The sequence below is a fragment of the Scyliorhinus torazame genome, chromosome 6 (genome assembly GCF_047496885.1).
Source record: "Scyliorhinus torazame isolate Kashiwa2021f chromosome 6, sScyTor2.1, whole genome shotgun sequence".
Classification (NCBI taxonomy): Eukaryota; Metazoa; Chordata; class Chondrichthyes; order Carcharhiniformes; family Scyliorhinidae; genus Scyliorhinus; species Scyliorhinus torazame.
The window spans coordinates 12784072-12803322 of NC_092712.1; the positions used below are offsets into that span (position 1 = coordinate 12784072).

The 19251-nt window shown below is 54.9% G+C and overlaps 1 protein-coding gene across 1 annotated transcript in view; it reads left to right on the forward strand.

Annotated features, from left to right (window-relative positions):
- The window catches only part of LOC140424673 (tonsoku-like protein), a 473953-nt gene that overhangs the window by 264422 nt on the left and 190280 nt on the right, over positions 1-19251 (forward strand). Inside the window, exons 9-10 of the mRNA XM_072507940.1 lie at positions 7002-7154; positions 15854-15979. Of these exons, the coding sequence (XP_072364041.1) occupies positions 7002-7154; positions 15854-15979 (279 nt within the window). The remainder of the gene's footprint in view (positions 1-7001; positions 7155-15853; positions 15980-19251) is intronic.

Genomic DNA, 19251 nt, shown 5'->3' on the forward strand with positions numbered 1-19251 from the left:
TTCTCACTCCCTCATTCTCACTCCCTCATTCTGACTCCCTCATTCTGACTCCCTCATTCTGACTGTCCCTCATTCTGACTCCCTCATTCTCACTCCCTCATTCTGACTCCCTCATTCTCACTCTCTCATTCTCACTCTCTCACTCCCTCATTCTGACTCTCCCTCATTCTGACTCCCTCATTCTGACTCTCCCTCATTCTGACTCCCTCATTCTGACTCCCTCATTCTGCATGTTCCTCATTCTCACTCCCTCATTCTGACTCTCCCTCATTCTGACTGTCCCTCATTCTCACTCCCTCATTCTGACTCTCCCTCATTCTGACTCCCTCATTCTGACTCCCTCATTCTGACTCCCTCATTCTCACCCCCTCATTCTCACTCCCTCATTCTGACTCCCTCATTCTCACTCCCTAATTCTCACTCCCTCATTCTCACTCCCTCATTCTGACTCTCCCTCATTCTGACTCCCTCATTCTGACTCTCCCTCATTCTGACTGTCCCTCATTCTCACTCCCTCATTCTGACTCCCTCATTCTGACTCCCTCATTCTCACTCCCTCATTCTCACTGCCTCATTCTGACTCTCCCTCATTCTCACTCCCTCATTCTGACTCCCTCATTCTCACTCCCTCATTCTGACACTCCCTGATTCTCACTCCCTCATTCTCACTCCCTCATTCTGACTCCCTCATTCTCACTCCCTCATTCTCACTCCCTCATTCTCACTCCCTCATTCTCACTCCCTCATTCTAACTCCCTCATTCTAACTCCCTCATTCTCCCTCCCTCATTCTGACTCCCTCATTCTGACTCTCCCTCATTCTGACTCCCTCATTCTCACTCCCTCTTTCTGACTCCCTCATTCTCACTCCCTCATTCTGACCCACTCATTCTAACTCCCTTATTCTCACTCCCTCATTCTCACTCCCTCATTCTCACTCCCTCATTCTCACTCCCTCATTCTGACTCCCTCATTCTGACTCCCTCATTCTGACTCCCTCATTCTGACTGTCCCTCATTCTGACTCCCTCATTCTCACTCCCTCATTCTCACTCCCTCATTCTGACTCCCTCATTCTGACTCCCTCATTCTGACTGTCCCTCATTCTGACTCCCTCATTCTCACTCCCTCATTCTGACTCCCTCATTCTCACTCTCTCATTCTCACTCTCTCACTCCCTCATTCTGACTCTCCCTCATTCTGACTCCCTCATTCTGACTGTCCCTCATTCTGACTCTCCCTCATTCTCACTCCCTCATTCTCACTCCCTCATTCTCACTCCCTCATTCTAACTCCCTCATTCTCACTCCCTCATTCTGACTCCCTCATTCTGACTCTCCCTCATTCTGACTCCCTCATTCTCTATCCCTCATTCTCACTCCCTCATTCTCGCTCCCTCATTCTCACTCCCTCATTCTGACACTCCCTCATTCTCACTCCCTCATTCTGACTCCCTCATTCTCACTCCCTCATTCTGACTCCCTCATTCTCACTCCCTCATTCTCACTCCCTCATTCTAACTCCCTCATCCTCACTCCCTCATTCTCACTCCCTCATTCTCACTCCCTCATTCTCACTCCCTCATTCTGACACTCCCTCATTCTGATTTCCTCATTCTGACTCCCTCATTCTGACTGTCCCTCATTCTGACTCCCTCATTCTCACTCCCTCATTCTAACTCCCTCATTCTAACTCCCTCATTCTCACTCCCTCATTCTCACTCCCTCATTCTCACTCCCTCATTCTGACACTCCCTCATTCTGACTCCCTCATTCTGACTCCCTCATTCTGACTGTCCCTCATTCTGACTGTCCCTCATTCTGACTCCCTCATTCTGACTCTCACTCATTCTGACTCCCTCATTCTCACTCCCTCATTCTCACTCCCTCATTCTCACTCCCTCATTCTCACTCCCTCATTATGACTCCCTCATTCTCACTCCCTAATTCTCACTCCCTCATTCTCACTCCCTCATTGTGACTCTCCCTCATTCTAACTCCCTCATTCTGACTCTCCCTCATTCTGACTGTCCCTCATTCTCACTCCCTCATTCTGACTCTCTCTCATTCTGACTGTCCCTCATTCTGACTCTCCCTCATTCTGACTGTCCCTCATTCTCACTCCCTCATTCTGACTGTCCCTCATTCTGACTCCCTCATTCTGACTCCCTCATTCTGACTCTCCCTCGTTCTGACTATCCCTCATTCTCACTCCCTCATTCTGACTCCCTCATTCTGACTCCCTCATTCTGACTCCCTCATTCTCACTCCCTCATTCTGACTGTCCCTCATTCCGACTCTCCCTCATTCTCACTCACTCATTCTGACTGTCCCTCATTCTCACTCCCTCATTCTGACTGTCCCTCATTCTCACTCCCTCATTATGACTCTCCCTCATTCTGACTGTCCCTCATTCTCACTCCCTCATTCTCACTCCCTCATTCTGACTCTCCCTCATTCTGACTGTCCCTCATTCTCACTCCCTCATTCTGACTCCCTCATTCTGACTCCCTCATTCTCACTCCCTCATTCTCACTGCCTCATTCTGACTCTCCCTCATTCTCACTCCCTCATTCTGACTCCCTCATTCTCACTCCCTCATTCTGACACTCCCTGATTCTCACTCCCTCATTCTCACTCCCTCATTCTGACTCCCTCATTCTCACTCCCTCATTCTCACTCCCTCATTCTCACTCCCTCATTCTCACTCCCTCATTCTAACTCCCTCATTCTAACTCCCTCATTCTCCCTCCCTCATTCTGACTCCCTCATTCTGACTCTCCCTCATTCTGACTCCCTCATTCTCACTCCCTCTTTCTGACTCCCTCATTCTCACTCCCTCATTCTGACCCACTCATTCTAACTCCCTTATTCTCACTCCCTCATTCTCACTCCCTCATTCTCACTCCCTCATTCTCACTCCCTCATTCTGACTCCCTCATTCTGACTCCCTCATTCTGACTCCCTCATTCTGACTGTCCCTCATTCTGACTCCCTCATTCTCACTCCCTCATTCTCACTCCCTCATTCTGACTCCCTCATTCTGACTCCCTCATTCTGACTGTCCCTCATTCTGACTCCCTCATTCTCACTCCCTCATTCTGACTCCCTCATTCTCACTCTCTCATTCTCACTCTCTCACTCCCTCATTCTGACTCTCCCTCATTCTGACTCCCTCATTCTGACTCTCCCTCATTCTGACTCCCTCATTCTGACTCCCTCATTCTGACTGTTCCTCATTCTCACTCCCTCATTCTGACTCTCCCTCATTCTGACTGTCCCTCATTCTCACTCCCTCATTCTGACTCTCCCTCATTCTGACTCCCTCATTCTGACTCCCTCATTCTGACTCCCTCATTCTCACCCCCTCATTCTCACTCCCTCATTCTGACTCCCTCATTCTCACTCCCTAATTCTCACTCCCTCATTCTCACTCCCTCATTCTGACTCTCCCTCATTCTGACTCCCTCATTCTGACTCTCCCTCATTCTGACTGTCCCTCATTCTCACTCCCTCATTCTGACTCTCCCTCATTCTGACTGTCCCTCATTCTGACTCTCCCTCATTCTGACTGACCCTCATTCTCACTCCCTCATTCTGACTGTCCCTCATTCTCATTCCCTCATTCTGACTCTCCCTCATTATGACTGTCCCTCATTCTCACTCCCTCATTCTCACTCCCTCATTCTGACTCTCCCTCATTCTGACTGTCCCTCATTCTCTCTCCCTCATTCTGACTCTCCCTCATTCTGACTCCCTCATTCTGAATCCCTCATTCTGACTCCCTCATTCTGACCCTCCCTCGTTCTGACTGTCCCTCATTCTCACTCCCTCATTCTGACTCCCTCATTTTGACTCTCTCATTCTGACTCCCTCTTTCTGACTCCCTCATTCTGACTCCCTCATTCTGACTGTCCCTCATTCCCACTCTCCCTCATTCTCACTCCCTCATTCTGACTCCCTCATTCTGACTCCCTCATTCTGACTGTCCCTCATTCTGACTCTCCCTCATTCTCACTCCCTCATTCTGACTCCCTCATTCTGACTCCCTCATTCTCACTCCCTCATTCTCACTCCCTCATTCTCACTCCCTCATTCTCACTCCCTCATTCTGACCCACTCATTCTTACTCTCCCTCATTCTGACTCCCTCATTCTCACTCCCTCATTCTCACTCCCTCATTCACGCTCCCTCATTCTGACACTCCCTCATTCTCACTCCCTCATTCTGACTCCCTCATTCTCTCTCCCTCATTCTGACTCCCTCATTCTAACTCCCTCATCCTCACTCCCTCATTCTCACTCCCTCATTCTCACTCCCTCATTCTCATTCCCTCATTCTGACACTCCCTCATTCTGACTCCCTCATTCTGACTCCCTCATTCTGACTGTCCCTCATTCTGACTCTCTCATTCTCACTCCCTCATTCTCACTCCCTCATTCTAACTCCCTCATTCTAACTCCCTCATTCTCACTCCCTCATTCTCACTTCCTCATTCTGACACTCCCTCATTCTCTCTCCCTCATTCTCACTCCCTCATTCTGACTCTCCCTCATTCTGACTCCCTCATTCTCTCTCCCTTATTCTGACTCTCCCTCATTCTGACTCCCTCATTCTGACTCCCTCATTCTGACTCGCCCTCGTTCTGACTGTCCCTCATTCTGACTCCCTCATTTTGACTCCATCATTCTGACTCCCTCTTTCTGACTCCCTCATTCTCACTCCCTCATCTGACTGTCCCTCATTCCGACTCTCCCTCATTCTCACTCGCTCATTCTGACTCCTTCATTCTGACTCCCTCATTCTGACTGTCCCTCATTCTGACTCTCCCTCATTCTCACTCCCTCATTCTGACTCCCTCATTCTGACTCCCTCATTCTGACTCCCTCATTCTCACTCCCTCATTCTGACTCCCTCATTCTGACTCCCTCATTCTCACTCCCTCATTCTCACTCCCTCATTCTGACCCTCCCTCGTTCTGACTGTCCCTCATTCTCACTCCCTCATTCTGACTCCCTCATTTTGACTCTCTCATTCTGACACTCCCTCATTCTGACTCCCTCATTCTGACTCCCTCATTCTGACTCCCTCATTCTGACTGTCCCTCATTCCCACTCTCCCTCATTCTCACTCCCTCATTCTGACTCCCTCATTCTGACTCCCTCATTCTGACTGTCCCTCATTCTGACTCTCCCTCATTCTCACTCCCTCATTCTGACTCCCTCATTCTCACTCCCTCATTCTCACTCCCTCATTCTCACTCCCTCATTCTCACTCCCTCATTCTCACTCCCTCATTCTCACTCCCTCATTCTTACTCTCCCTCATTCTGACTCCCTCATTCTCACTCCCTCATTCTCACTCCCTCATTCACGCTCCCTCATTCTGACACTCCCTCATTCTCACTCCCTCATTCTGACTCCCTCATTCTCACTCCCTCATTCTGACTCCCTCATTCTCACTCCCTCATTCTGACTCCCTCATTCTGACTCCCTCATTCTGACTGTCCCTCATTCTGACTCTCCCTCATTCTCACTGTCCCTCATTCTCACTCCCTCATTCTGACTCCCTCATTTTGACTCCCTCATTCTGACTCCCTCTTTCTGACTCCCTCATTCTCACTCCCTCATTCTGACTGTCCTTCATTCCGTCTCTCCCTCATTCTCACTCGCTCATTCTGACTCCCTCATTCTGACTCCCTCATTCTGACTGTCCCTCATTCTGACTCTCCCTCATTCTCGCTCCCTCATTCTGACTCCCTCATTCTGACTCCCTCATTCTGACTCCCTCATTCTGACTCCCTCATTCTCACTCCCTCATTCTCACTCCCTCATTCTAACTCCCTCATTCTCACTCCCTCATTCTGACTCCCTCATTCTGACTCTCCCTCATTCTGACTCCCTCATTCTCACTCCCTCATTCTCACTCCCTCATTCTCGCTACCTCATTCTCACTCCCTCATTCTGACACTCCCTCATTCTCACTCCCTCATTCTGACTCCCTCATTCTCACTCCCTCATTCTGACTCCCTCATTCTGACTCCCTCATTCTGACTCCCTCATTCTAACTCCCTCATCCTCACTCCCTCATTCTCACTCCCTCATTCTCACTCCCTCATTCTCACTCCCTCATTCTGACACTCCCTCATTCTGATTCCCTCATTCTGACTCCCTCATTCTGACTGTCCCTCATTCTGACCCCATCATTCTCACTCCCTCATTCTAACTCCCTCATTCTCACTCCCTCATTCTCACTCCCTCATTCTCACTCCCTCATTCTGACACTCCCTCATTCTGACTCCCACATTCTGACTCCCTCATTCTGACTGTCCCTCATTCTGACTGTCCCTCATTCTGACTCCCTCATTCTCACTCCCTCATTTTAACTCCCTCATTCTCACTCCCTCATTCTCACTCCCTCATTCTCACTCCCTCATTCTGGCACTCCCTCATTCTCACTCCCTCATTCTCACTCCCTCAATCTGACCGTCCCTCATTCTGACTCTCCCTCATTCTGACTCCATCATTCTGACTGTCCCTCATTCTCACTCCCTCATTCTCACTCCCTCATTCCCGCTCCCTCATTCTCACTCCCTCATTCTCACTCCCTCATTCTCTCTCCCTCATTCTGACTCCCTCATTCTGACTCCCTCATTCTGACTCCCTCATTCTGACTCCCTCATTCTGACTCCCTCATTCTGACTCCCTCATTCTCACTCCCTCATTCTCACTCCCTCATTCTCACTCCCTCATTCTCACTCCCTCATTCTCACTCCCTCATTCTCACTCCCTCATTCTCACTCCCTCATTCTCACTCCCTCATTCTCACTCCCTCATTCTGAGGATTGCTTGCTGGGTTTCTGGGTAAGTATGTAAGTGCTGTCACATTATCCCGCTGCTGATTACTGTGCTCCGTAACTGCTGTGTATCCCCGCCATTCCCTGTTTATTTTAACTCTCTGCGTTATAGCCAAGCTGTGATTGCTGCTTTCTTTCTCCCGGAGTAGTTGGAGTGTACCGAGGTATTCCCGCAGTCGGGTGAGGAACTGGCCGTGATTCACTTCTCCTTAGGATCCACCTGCTTCGACCTGAAGGATTATAAACAAGCCATCAACCATTACAAAACAGAACTGACCTTTCACAAAGACAGACCTCGCGAGGTGAATAACAACTTGTGTGTCTGTAACTGTCTCCTCTATCTGTCTACGATGTCACCCCGGTAACTAATCCACAATTCCATTACCAATAACTGAAAACACATCCCCAATATTGTCATATTCCGAGATGAGCGTGTCGCTGGTCTGGCCAGCATTTATTACCCATCCCTAGTTGCCCTTGAGAGGGTGGGGGTGAGCTGCCTTCTTGAACCGCTGCAGTCCCTGAGGTGTAGGCGCACCCACTGTGCTGTTAGGGAGGGAGTTCCAGGATGTTGTCCCAGCGACAGTGAAGGAACGGCGATATATTTCCAAGTCAGGATGGTGAGTGACTTGGAGGGGAACCTCCAGGTGGAGGGGTTCTCAGGCATCTGCTGCTCTTGTCCAGCTAGATGGTTGTGGGTTTGGAAGGTGCTGTCTGAGAACCTTGGTGAGTCTCGCTAACTTGATGGAGTTTTTCGAGGAGGTCACAAAGATGATTGATGCAGGTAGGGCAGTGGATGTTGTCTATATGGACTTCAGTAAGGCCTTTGACAAGGTCCCTCATGGTAGACTAGTACAAAAGGTGAAGTCACACGGGATCAGGGGTGAGCTGGCAAGGTGGATACAGAACTGGCTAGGTCATAGAAGGTAGAGAGTAGCAATGGAAGGATGCTTTTCTCATTGGAGGGCTGTGACCAGTGGTGTTCCGTAGAGATCAGTGCTGGGACCTTTGCTGTTTGTAGTATATATAAATGATTTGGAGGAAAATGTAACTGGTCTGATTAGTAAGTTTGCAGACGACACAAAGGTTGGTGGAATTGCGGATAGCGATGAGGACTGTCGGAGGATACAGCAGGATTTAGATTGTTTGGAGACTTGGGCGGAGAGAAGGCAGGTGGAGTTTAATCCGGACAAATGTGAGGTAATGCATTTTGGAAGGGCTAATGCAGGTAGGGAATTTACTGTGAATGGTAGAACCCTCAAGAGTATTGAAAGTCAAAGAGATCTAGGAGTACAGGTCCACAGGTCATTGAAAGGGGCAACACAGGTGGAGAAGGTAGTCAAGAAGGCATACGGCATGCTTGCCTTCATTGGCCGGGGCATTGAGTATAAGAATTGGCAATTCATGTTGCAGCTGTATAGAACCTTAGTTAGGCCACACTTGGAGTATAGTGTTCAATTCTGGTCGCCACACTACCAGAAGGATGTGGCGGCTTTAGAGAGGGTACAGAAGAGATTCACCAGGATGTTGCCTGGTATGGAGCGCATTAGCTATGAGGAGCGGTTGAATAAACTCGGTTTGTTCTCACTGGAACGACGGAGGATGAGGGGCGACCTGATAGAGGTCTACAAAATTATGAGGGGCACAGACAGAGTGGATAGTCAGAGGCTTTTCCCCAGGGTAGAGGGGTCAATTACTAGGGGGCATAGGTTTAAGGTGAGAGGGGCAAGGTTTAGAGTAGATGTACGAGGCAAGTTTTTTACGCAGAGGGTAGTGGGTGCCTGGAACTCGCTACTGGAGGAGGTGGTGGAAGCAGGGACGATAGGGACATTTAAGGGGCATCTTGACAAATATATGGATAGGATGGGAATAGAAGGATACGGACCCAGGAAGTGTAGAAGATTGTAGTTTAGTCGGGCAGCATGGTCGGCACGGGCTTGGAGGGCCGAAGGGCCTGTTCCTGTGCTGTACATTTCTTTGTTCTTTGTTATTTGTTCTTTGTTAGTTACCGCGGTGCATCTTGTAGACGGTACACACGGCTGCCACTGTACGTCGGTGGTGGAGGGTTTGAATGTTTGTGGAAGGGGAGCAATCAAGCGGGGCTGCTTTGTCCTGGATGGTGTCGAGCTTCTTGAGTGTTGTTGGAGCTGCACTGATCCAGATCACACACTTTGGGGTGTCCCGTAATGGGGAAAGGCTCTGCTGAAATGTAACTCTGTCTTTTTCAATCTGTTCCCCTGTTTGAAGAAGTAAACTATCCAGTCCTGATCCAGTCTGGGTCTGTGTCACTCCAGCCCTGATCCAGTCTGGGTCTGTGTGCCACTCCAGTCCTGATCCAGTCTGGGTCTGTGTAACTCCAGTCCTGATCCAGTCTGGGTCTGTGTAACTCCAGTCCTGATCCAGTCTGGGTCTGTGTAACTCCAGTCCTGATCCAGTCTGGGTCTGTGTAACTCCAGTCCTGATCCAGTCTGGGTCTGTGCCACTCCAGTCCTGATCCAGTCTGGGTCTGTGTAACTCCAGTCCTGATCCAGTCTGGGTCTGTGTAACTCCAGTCCTGATCCAGTCTGGGTCTGTGTAACTCCAGTCCTGATCCAGTCTGGGTCTGTGTAACTCCAGTCCTGATCCAGTCTGGGTCTGTGTCACTCCAGCCCTGATCCAGTCTGGGTCTGTGTAACTCCAGTCCTGATCCAGTCTGGGTCTGTGTAACTCCAGTCCTGATCCAATCTGGGTCTGTGTCACTCCAGTCCTGATCCAGTCTGGGTCTGTGTAACTCCAGTCCTGATCCAGTCTGGGTCTGTGTTAATCCAGTCCTGATCCAGTCTGGGTCTGTGTGTCACTCCAGTCCTGATCCAGTCTGGGGCTGTGTAACTCCAGTCCTGATCCAGTCTCGGTCTGTGTCACCCCAGTCCTGATCCAGTCTGGGTCTGTGTCACTCCAGTCCTGATCCAGTCTGGGTCTGTGTAACTCCAGTCCTGATCCAGTCTGGGTCTGTGTAACTCCAGTCCTGATCCAGTCTGGGTCCGTGTAACTCCAGTCCTGATCCAGTCTGGGTCTGTGTAACTCCAGTCCTGATCCAGTCTGGGTCTGTGTAACTCCAGTCCTGATCCAGTCTGGGTCTGTGTAACTCCAGTCCTGATCCAGTCTGGATCTGTGTAACTCCAGTCCTGATCCAGTCTGGGTCTGTGTAACTCCACTCCTGATCCAGTCTGGGTCTGTGTAACTCCAGTCCTGATCCAGTCTGGGTCTGTGTAACTCCAGTCCTGATCCAGTCTGGGTCTGTGTAACTCCAGTCCTGATCCAGTCTGGGTCTGTGTAACTCCAGTCCTGATCCAGTCTGGGTCTGTGTGTCACTCCAGTCCTGATCCAGTCTGGGGCTGTGTAACTCCAGTCCTGATCCAGTCTGGGTCTGTGTAACTCCAGTCCTGATCCAGTCTGGGTCTGTGTCACCCCAGTCCTGATCCAGTCTGGGTCTGTGTCACTCCAGTCCTGATCCAGTCTGGGTCTGTGTAACTCCAGTCCTGATCCAGTCTGGGTCTGTGTAACTCAGTCCTGATCCAGTCTAGGTCCGTGTAACTCCAGTCCTGATCCAGTCTGGGTCTGTGTAACTCCAGTCCTGATCAAGTCTGGGTCTGTGTAACTCCAGTCCTGATCCAGTCTGGGTCTGTGTAACTCCAGTCCTGATCCAGTCTGGGTCTGTGTAACTCCAGTCCTGATCCAGTCTGGGTCTGTGTAACTCCAGTCCTGATCCACTCTGGGTCTGTGTAACTCCAGTCCTGATCCAGTCTGGGTCTGTGTCACTCCAGTCCTGATCCAGTCTGGGTCTGTGTAACTCCAGTCCTGATCCAGTCTGGGTCTGTGTGTAACTCCAGTCCTGATCCAGTCTGGGGCTGTGTAACTCCAGTCCTGATCCAGTCTCGGTCTGTGTCACCCCAGTCCTGATCCAGTCTGGGTCTGTGTAACCCCAGTCCTGATCCAGTCTCGGTCTGTGTAACTCCAGTCCTGATCCAGTCTGGGTCTGTGTAACTCCAGTCCTGATCCAGTCTGGGTCTGTGTGTAACTCCAGTCCTGATCCAGTCTGGGTCTGTGTCACTCCAGTCCTGATCCAGTCTGTGTCTGTGTAACTCCAGTCCTGATCCAGTCTGGGTCTGTGTAACTCCAGTCCTGATCCAGTCTGGGTCTGTGTAACTCCAGTCCTGATCCAGTCTGGGTCAGTGTAACTCCAGCTCTGATCCAGTCTGGGTCTGTGTGTAACTCCAGTCCTGATCCAGTCTGGGTCTGTGTAACTCCAGTCCTGATCCAGTCTGGCTCTGTGTAACCCCAGTCCTGATCCAGTCTGGGTCTGTGTCACTCCAGTCCTGATCCAGTCTGGGTCTGTGTAACTCCAGTCCATATCAAGTCTGGGTCTCTGTAACTCCAGTCCTGATCAAGTCTGGGTCTGTGTGTAACTCCAGTCCTGATCCAGTCTGGGTCTGTGTCACTCCAGTCCTGATCCAGTCTGGGTCTGTGTCACTCCAGTCCTGATCCAGTCTGGGTCTGTGTAACCCCAGTCCTGATCCAGTCTGGGTCTGTGTAACTCTGGTCCATATCAAGCCTGGGTCTGTGTAACTCCAGTCCTGATCCAGTCTGGGTCAGTGTAATTCCAGTCCTGATCCAGTCTGAGTCTGTGTAACCCCAGTCCTGATCCAGTCTCGGTCTGTGTGTAACCCCAGTCCTGATCCAGTCTCGGTCTGTGTGTAACTCCAGTCCTGATCCAGTCTGGGTCTGTGTCACTCCAGTCCTGATCCAGTCTGGGTCTGTGTAACTCTGGTCCATATCAAGCCTGGGTCTGTGTAACTCCAGTCCTGATCCAGTCTGGGTCTGTGTAACCCCAGTCCTGATCCAGTCTGGGTCTGTGTCACCCCAGTCCTGATCCAGTCTCGGTCTGTGTGTAACTCCAGTCCTGATCCTGTCTGGGTCTGTGTAACTCCAGTCCTGATCCAGTCTGGGTCTGTGTAACTCCAGTCCTGATCCAGTCTGGGTCTGTGTAACTCCAGTCCTGATCCAGTCTGGGTCTGTGTAACTCCAGTCCTGATCCAGTCTGGGTCTGTGTAACTCCAGTCCTGATCCAGTCTGGGTCTGTGTAACTCCAGTCCTGATCCAGACTGGGTCTGTGTAACTCCAGTCCTGATCCAGTCTGGGTCTGTGTAACTCCAGTCCTGATCCAGTCTGGGTCTGTGTAACTCCAGTCCTGATCCAGTCTGGGTCTGTGTAACTCCAGTCCTGATCCAGTCTGGGTCTGTGTAACTCCAGTCCTGATCCAGTCTGGGTCTGTGTGTAACTCCAGTCCTGATCCAGTCTTGGTCTGTGTAACTCCAGTCCATATCAAGTCTGGGTCTCTGTAACTCCAGTCCTGATCCAGTCTGGGTCTGTGTGTAACTCCAGTCCTGATCCAGTCTGGGTCTGTGTCACTCCAGTCCTGATCCAGTCTGGCTCTGTGTAACCCCAGTCCTGATCCAGTCTGGGTCTGTGTCACTCCAGTCCTGATCCAGTCTGGGTCTGTGTAACTCTGGTCCATATCAAGCCTGGGTCTGTGTAACTCCAGTCCTGATCCAGTCTGGGTCTGTGTAACCCCAGTCCTGATCCAGTCTCGGTCTGTGTGTAACCCCAGTCCTGATCCAGTCTGGGTCTGTGTAACTCCAGTCCTGATCCAGTCTGGGTCTGTGTAACTCCAGTCCTGATCCAGTCTGGGTCTGTGTAGCTCCAGTCCTGATCCAGACTGGGTCTGTGTAACTCCAGTCCTGATCCAGTCTGGGTCTGTGTAACCCCAGTCCTGATTCAGTCTGAGTCTGTGTCACTCCAGTCCTGATCCAGTCTGGGTCTGTGTAACACTAGTCCTGATCCAGTCTGGGTCTGTGTGTAACTCCAGTCCTGATCCAGTCTGGGTCTGTGTCACTCCAGTCCTGATCCAGTCTGGGTCTGTGTAGCTCCAGTCCTGATCCAGATTGGGTCTGTGTAACTCCAGTCCTGATTCAGTCTGGGTCTGTGTAACCCCAGTCCTGATTCAGTCTGAGTCTGTGTCACTCCAGTCCTGATCCAGTCTGGGTCTGTGTAACCCCAGTCCTGATCCAGTCTGGGTCTGTGTGTAACTCCAGTCCTGATCCAGTCTGGGTCTGTGTAACTCCAGTCCTGATCCAGTCTGGGTCTGTGTAACCCCAGTCCTGATCCAGTCTGGGTCTGTGTAACTCCAGTCCTGATCCAGTCTGGGTCTGTGTAACCCCAGTCCTGATCCAGTCTGGGTCTGTGTGTCACTCCAGTCCTGATCCAGTCTGGGTCTGTGTAACCCCAGTCCTGATCCAGTCTGGGTCTGTGTGTAACTCCAGTCCTGATCCAGTCTGGGTCTGTGTAACTCCAGTCCTGATCCAGTCTGGGTCCGTGTAACCCCAGTCCTGATCCAGTCTGGGTCTGTGTAACTCCAGTCCTGATCCAGTCTGGGTCTGTGTAACTCCAGTCCTGATCCAGTCTGCGTCTGTGTAACTCCAGTCCTGATCCAGGCTGGGACCTGTGTAACTCCAGTCCTGATCCAGTCTGGGTCTGTGTAACTCCAGTCCTGATCCAGTCTGGGTCTGTGTAACTCCAGTCCTGATCCAGTCTGGGTCTGTGTCACTCCAGTCCTGATCCAGTCTGGGTCTGTGTAACTCCAGTCCTGATCCAGTCTGGGTCTGTGTAACCCCAGTCCTGATCCAGTCTCGGTCTGTGTAACTCCAGCCCTGATCCAGTCTGGGTCTGTGTAACTCCAGTCCTGATCCAGTCTGGGTCTGAGTAACTCCAGTCCTGATCCAGACTGGGTCTGTGTAACACCAGTCCTGATCCAGTCTGGGTCTGTGTGTAACTCCAGCCCTGATCCAGTCTGGGTCTGTGTAACCCCAGTCCTGATCCAGTCTGGGTCTGTGTGTAACTCCAGTCCTGATCCAGTCTGGGTCTGTGTAACTCCAGTCCTGATCCAGTCTGGGTCTGTGTAACCCCAGTCCTGATCCAATCTGGGTCTGAGTAACTCCAGTCCTGATCCAGTCTGGGTCTGTGTAACTCCAGTCCTGATCCAGTCTGGGTCTGTGTAACCCCAGTCCTGATCCAGTCTGGGTCTGTGTAACTCCAGTCCTGATCCAGCCTGCGTCTGTGTAACTCCAGTCCTGATCCAGTCTGGGTCTAAGTAACTCCAGTCCTGATCAAATCTTGGTCTGTGTAACTCCAGTCCTGATCCAGTCTGGGTCTAAGTAACTCCAGTCCTGATCAAATCTTGGTCTGTGTAACTCCAGTCCTGATCCAGTCTGGGTCTGTGTGTCACTCCAGTCCTGATCCAGTCTGGGTCTGTGTGTCACTCCAGTCCTGATCCAGTCTGGGTCTGTGTCACTCCAGTCCTGATCCAGTCTGGGTCTGTGTAACTCCAGTCCTGATCCAGTCTGGGTCTGTGTGACTCCAGTCCTGATCCAGTCTGGGTCTGTGTAACTCCAGTCCTGATCCAGTCTGGGTCTGTGTCACTCCGGTCCTGATCCAGTCTGGGTCTGTGTCACTCCGGTCCTGATCCAGTCTGGGTCTGTGTAACTCCGGTCCTGATCCAGTCTGGGTCTGTGTAACTCCAGTCCTGATCCAGTCTGGGTCTGTGTAACTCCAGTCCTGATCCAGTCTGGGTCTGTGTAACTCCAGTCCTGATCCAGTCTGGGTCTGTGTAACTCCAGTCCTGATCCAGTTTGGGTCTGTGTCACTCCAGTCCTGATCCAGTCTGGTTCTGTGTAACTCCAGTCCTGATCCAGTCTGGGTCTGTGTAACTCCAGTCCTGATCCAGTCTGGGTCTGTGTCACTCCAGTCCTTATCCAGTCTGGGTCTGTGTAACCCCAGTCCTGATCCAGTCTGGGTCTGTGTAACCCCAGTCCTGATCCAGTCTGGGTCTGTGTAACCCCAGTCCTGATCCAGTCTGACTCTGTGTAAACCCAGTCCTGATCCAGTCTGGGTCTGTGTAACTCCAGTCCTGATCCAGTCTGGGTCTGTGTCACTCCGGTCCTGATCCAGTCTGGGTCTGTGTAGCTCCAGTCCTGATCCAGTCTGGGTCTGTGTAACTCCAGTCCTGATCCAGTCTGGGTCTGAGTCACTCCAGTCCTGATCCAGTCTGGGTCTGTGTAACTCCAGTCCTGATCCAGTCTGGGTCTGTGTAACCCCAGTCCTGATCCAGTCCGGGTCTGTGTAACTCCAGTCCTGATCCAGTCTGGTTCTGTGTTACTCCAGTCCTGATCCAGTCTGGGTCTGTGTGTAACTCCAGTCCTGATCCAGTCTGGGTCTGTGTAACTCCAGTCCTGATCCAGTCTGGGTCTGTGTAACTCCAGTCCTGATCCAGTCTGGGTCTGTGTAACTCCAGTCCTGATCCAGTCTGGGTCTGAGTCACTCCAGTCCTGATCCAGTCTGGGTCTGTGTAACTCCAGTCCTGATCCAGTCTGGGTCTGTGTAACCCCAGTCCTGATCCAGTCTGGGTCTGTGTGACTCCAGTCCTGATCCAGTCTGGGTCTGCGTAACTCCAGTCCTGATCCAGTCTGGGTCTGTGTAACTCCAGTCCTGATCCAGTCTGGGTCTGTGCGTAACTCCAGTCCTGATCCAGTCTGGGTCTGTGTAACTCCAGTCCTGATCCAGTCTGGGTCTGTGTGTAACTCCAGTCCTGATCCAGTCTGGGTCTGTGTCACTCCAGTCCTGATCCAGTCTGGGTCTGTGTAACTCCAGTGACTCGAAGGCCAACTCGGGTCGGCAGTGCTCTGCTTGGATGGTGGAGTAGGTTTGAGGGGCTGAATGGTCAGAATGATGGGTTGTGACAGCGGGGTGTAGCTCAGTGGGAGAGTCAGCCTCGCCGCTCCGACCGTGAGGTTTAACACGGGGGGTCCTCCAGCGCCCAGACTCTGTGTTTGAAGGTCACGCCCCGTTCCCCGTGAGCACGGTGACAATGTGACCGCCTGTGGTCTCTAATGGGTGTATTTCTCCGCAGGTGTGTAAGACATGGCTTCACATCGCCGCGGCCCAGAGGCAGGACGGGGCAGAGCGATCGGTCCTGGACCAGTGCTACCACAATGCACTGCAGCATGCCCAACTGGCACAGGAGCCCAGGCTACAGGTACGGTGCCCAGTCCCACAGCGTCCGGGGGTCAGTGCCCAGCGTCCGGGGGTCAGTGCCCAGCGTCCGGGGGTCAGTGCCCAGCGTCCGGGGGTCAGTTCCCAGCGTCCGGGGGTCAGTGCCCAGCGTCCGGGGGTCAGTTCCCAGCGTCCGGGGGTCAGTGCCCAGCGTCCGGGGGTCAGTGCCCAGCGTCCGGGGGTCAGTGCCCAGCGTCCGGGGGTCAGTGCCCACCATCAGGGGGTCAGTGCCCAGCGTCCGGGGGTCAGTGCCCAGCGTCCGGGGGTCAGTGCCCAGGGTCAGGGGTCAGTGCCCAGCGTCCGGGGGTCAGTTCCCAGTGTCCAGGGGTCAGTGCCCAGCGTCCGGTGTCAGTGCCCAGCGTCAGGGGGTCAGTGCCCAGTGTCAGGGGGTCAGTGCCCAGCGTCAGGGGGTCAGTGCCCAGCATCAGGGGGTCAGTGCCCAGCGTCAGGGGGTCAGTGCCAGCATCAGGGGGTCAGTGCCCAGCGTCAGGGGGTCAGTGCCCAGCGTCCGGGGGTCAGTGCCCACCATCAGGGGGTCAGTGCCCAGCGACCGGGGGTCAGTGCCCAGCGTCCGGGGGTCAGTGCCCAGCGTCCGGGGGTCAGTGCCCAGCGTCCGGGGGTCAGTGCCCACCATCAGGGGGTCAGTGCCCAGCGTCCGGGGGTCAGTGCCCAGCGTCCGGGGGTCAGTTCCCAGCGTCCGGGGGTCAGTGCCCAGGGTCAGGGGTCAGTGCCCAGCGTCCGGGGGTCAGTTCCCAGTGTCCAGGGGTCAGTGCCCAGCGTCCGGTGTCAGTGCCCAGCGTCAGGGGGTCAGTGCCCAGTGTCAGGGGGTCAGTGCCCAGCGTCAGGGGGTCAGTGCCCAGCATCAGGGGGTCAGTGCCCAGCGTCAGGGGGTCAGTGCCAGCATCAGGGGGTCAGTGCCCAGCGTCAGGGGGTCAGTGCCCAGCGTCCGGGGGTCAGTGCCCACCATCAGGGGGTCAGTGCCCAGCGACCGGGGGTCAGTGCTCAGCGTCCGGGGGTCAGTGCCCAGCGTCAGGGGGTCAGTGCCCAGCGTCCGGGTTTCAGTGCCCAGCATCAGGGGGTCAGTGCCCAGCGGTAGGGGGTCAGTGCCGAGCGTCAGGGGGTCAGTGCCCAGCGACCGGGGGTCAGTGCCCAGTTTCAGGGGGTCAGTGCCCAGCGACCGGGGGTCAGTGCCCAGCATCAGGGGGTCAGTGCCCAGCGTCAGGGTGTCAGTGCCCAGTGTCAGGGGGTCAGTGCCCAGCGTCAGGGGGTCAGTGCCCAGCGTCAGGGGGTCAGCGCCCAGCGTCTGGGGGTCAGTGCCCAGCGTCAGGGGGTCAGTGCCCAGGGTCAGGGGGTCAGTGCCCAGGGTCAGGGGGTCAGTGCCCAGCGTCGGGGGTCAGTGCCCAGCGTCGGGGGGTCAATGCCCAGGGTCAGGGGGTTAGTGCCCAGCGTCAGGGGGTCAGTGCCCAGCGTCAGGGGGTCAGTACCCAGCGTCAGGGGGTCAGTGCCCAGCGACCGGGGGTCAGTGCCCAGCATCAGGGGGTCAGTGCCCAGCGTCAGGGGGTCAGTGCCCAGCTTCAGGGGGTCAGTGCCCAGCGTCAGGGGGTCAGTGCCCAGCGACCGGGGATCAGTGCCCAGCGTCCGGGTGTCAGTGCCCAGCGTCAGGGGGTCAGTGCCCAGCGTCCGGGGTTCAGTGCCCAGCGTCCGGGGTCAGTGCCCAGTGTCCGGGGTCAGTGCCCAGCGTCAGGGGGTCAGCGCCCAGCGTCCGGGGGTCAGTGCCCAGCGTCCGGGGGTCAGTGCCCAGCGTCAGGGGTTCAGTGCCCAGCGTCCGGGGTTCAGTGCCCAGCATCCGCGGGTCAGTGCCCAGCGTCCGGGGGTCAGTGCCCAGCATCCGGCAGTCAGTGCCCAGCGTCAGGGGGTCAGTGCCCAGGGTCAGGGGGTCAGAGCCCAGCGTCAGCGGGTGAGTACCCAGCATCCGGGGGTCAGTGTCCAGGGTCAGGGGGTCAGTGCCCAGTGTCAGGGGGTCAGTGCCCAGCATCCGGGGGTCAGTGCCCAGGGTCAGGGGGTCAGTGCCCAGCGTCAGGGGGTCAGTGCCCAGCGTCCGGGGGTCAGTGCCCTTGGTCAGGGGGTCAGTGCTCAGTGTCCGGGGCCTGTGCCCAGGGTCAGGAGGTCAGTGCCCAGCGTCCGGGGTCAGTGCCCAGCGTCCGGGGTCAGTGCCCAGCGTCCGGGGTCAGTGCCCACGGTCAGGGGATCAGTGCCCAGCATCAGGGGGTCAGTGCCCAGCGTCCGGGGGTCAGTGCCCAGCGTCAGGGGGTCAGTGCCCCGCGTCAGGGGGTCAGCGTCAGGGGGTCAGTGCCCAGCGTCAGGGGGTCAGCGCCCAGCGTCCGGGGTCAGTGCCCCGCGTCAGGGGGTCAGTGCCCAGCATCAGGGGGTCAGTGCCCAGCGTCAGGGGGTCAGCGTCAGGGGGTCAGTGCCCAGCGTCAGGGGGTCAGCGCCCAGCGTCAGGGGGTCAGTGCCCAGGGTCAGGGGGTCAGTGCCCAGTGTCAGGGGGTCAGTGCCCAGCGTCCGGGGTTCAGTGCCCAGGGTCAGGGGGTCAGTGCCCAGCGTCAGGGGGTCAGTGTCCAGCGTCCGGGGGTCAGTGCCCTTGGTCAGGGGGTCAGTGCCCAGCATCCGGGGTCAGTGCCCAGCGTCCGGGGGTCAGTGCCCAACGTCCGGGGGTCAGTGCCCAGCGTCCGGGGTCAGTGCCCAGCGTCCGGGGTCAGTGCCCAGCGTCAGGGGGTCAGTGCCCAGCATCAGGGGGTCAGTGCCCAGCGTCCGGGGGTCAGTGCCCAGCGTCAGGGGGTCAGTGCCCCGCGTCAGGGGGTCAGCGTCAGGGGGTCAGTGCCCAGCATCAGGGGGTCAGTGCCCAGCGTCAGGGGGTCAGCGTCAGGGGGTCAGTGCCCAGCGTCAGGGGGTCAGCGCCCAGCGTCAGGGGGTCAGTGCCCAGGGTCAGGGGGTCAGTGCCCAGTGTCAGGGGGTCAGTGCCCAGCGTCCGGGGTTCAGTGCCCAGGGTCAGGGGGTCAGTGCCCAGCGTCAGGGGGTCAGTGTCCAGCATCCGGGGGTCAGTGCCCTTGGTCAGGGGGTCAGTGCTCAGTGACCGGGGTCTGTGCCCAGGGTCAGGAGGTCAGTGCCCAGCGTCCGGGGTCAGTGCCCAGCGTCCGGGGTCAGTGCTCAGCCTCCGGGGGTCAGTGCCCAGCGTCTTGGGGTCAGTGCCCAGCG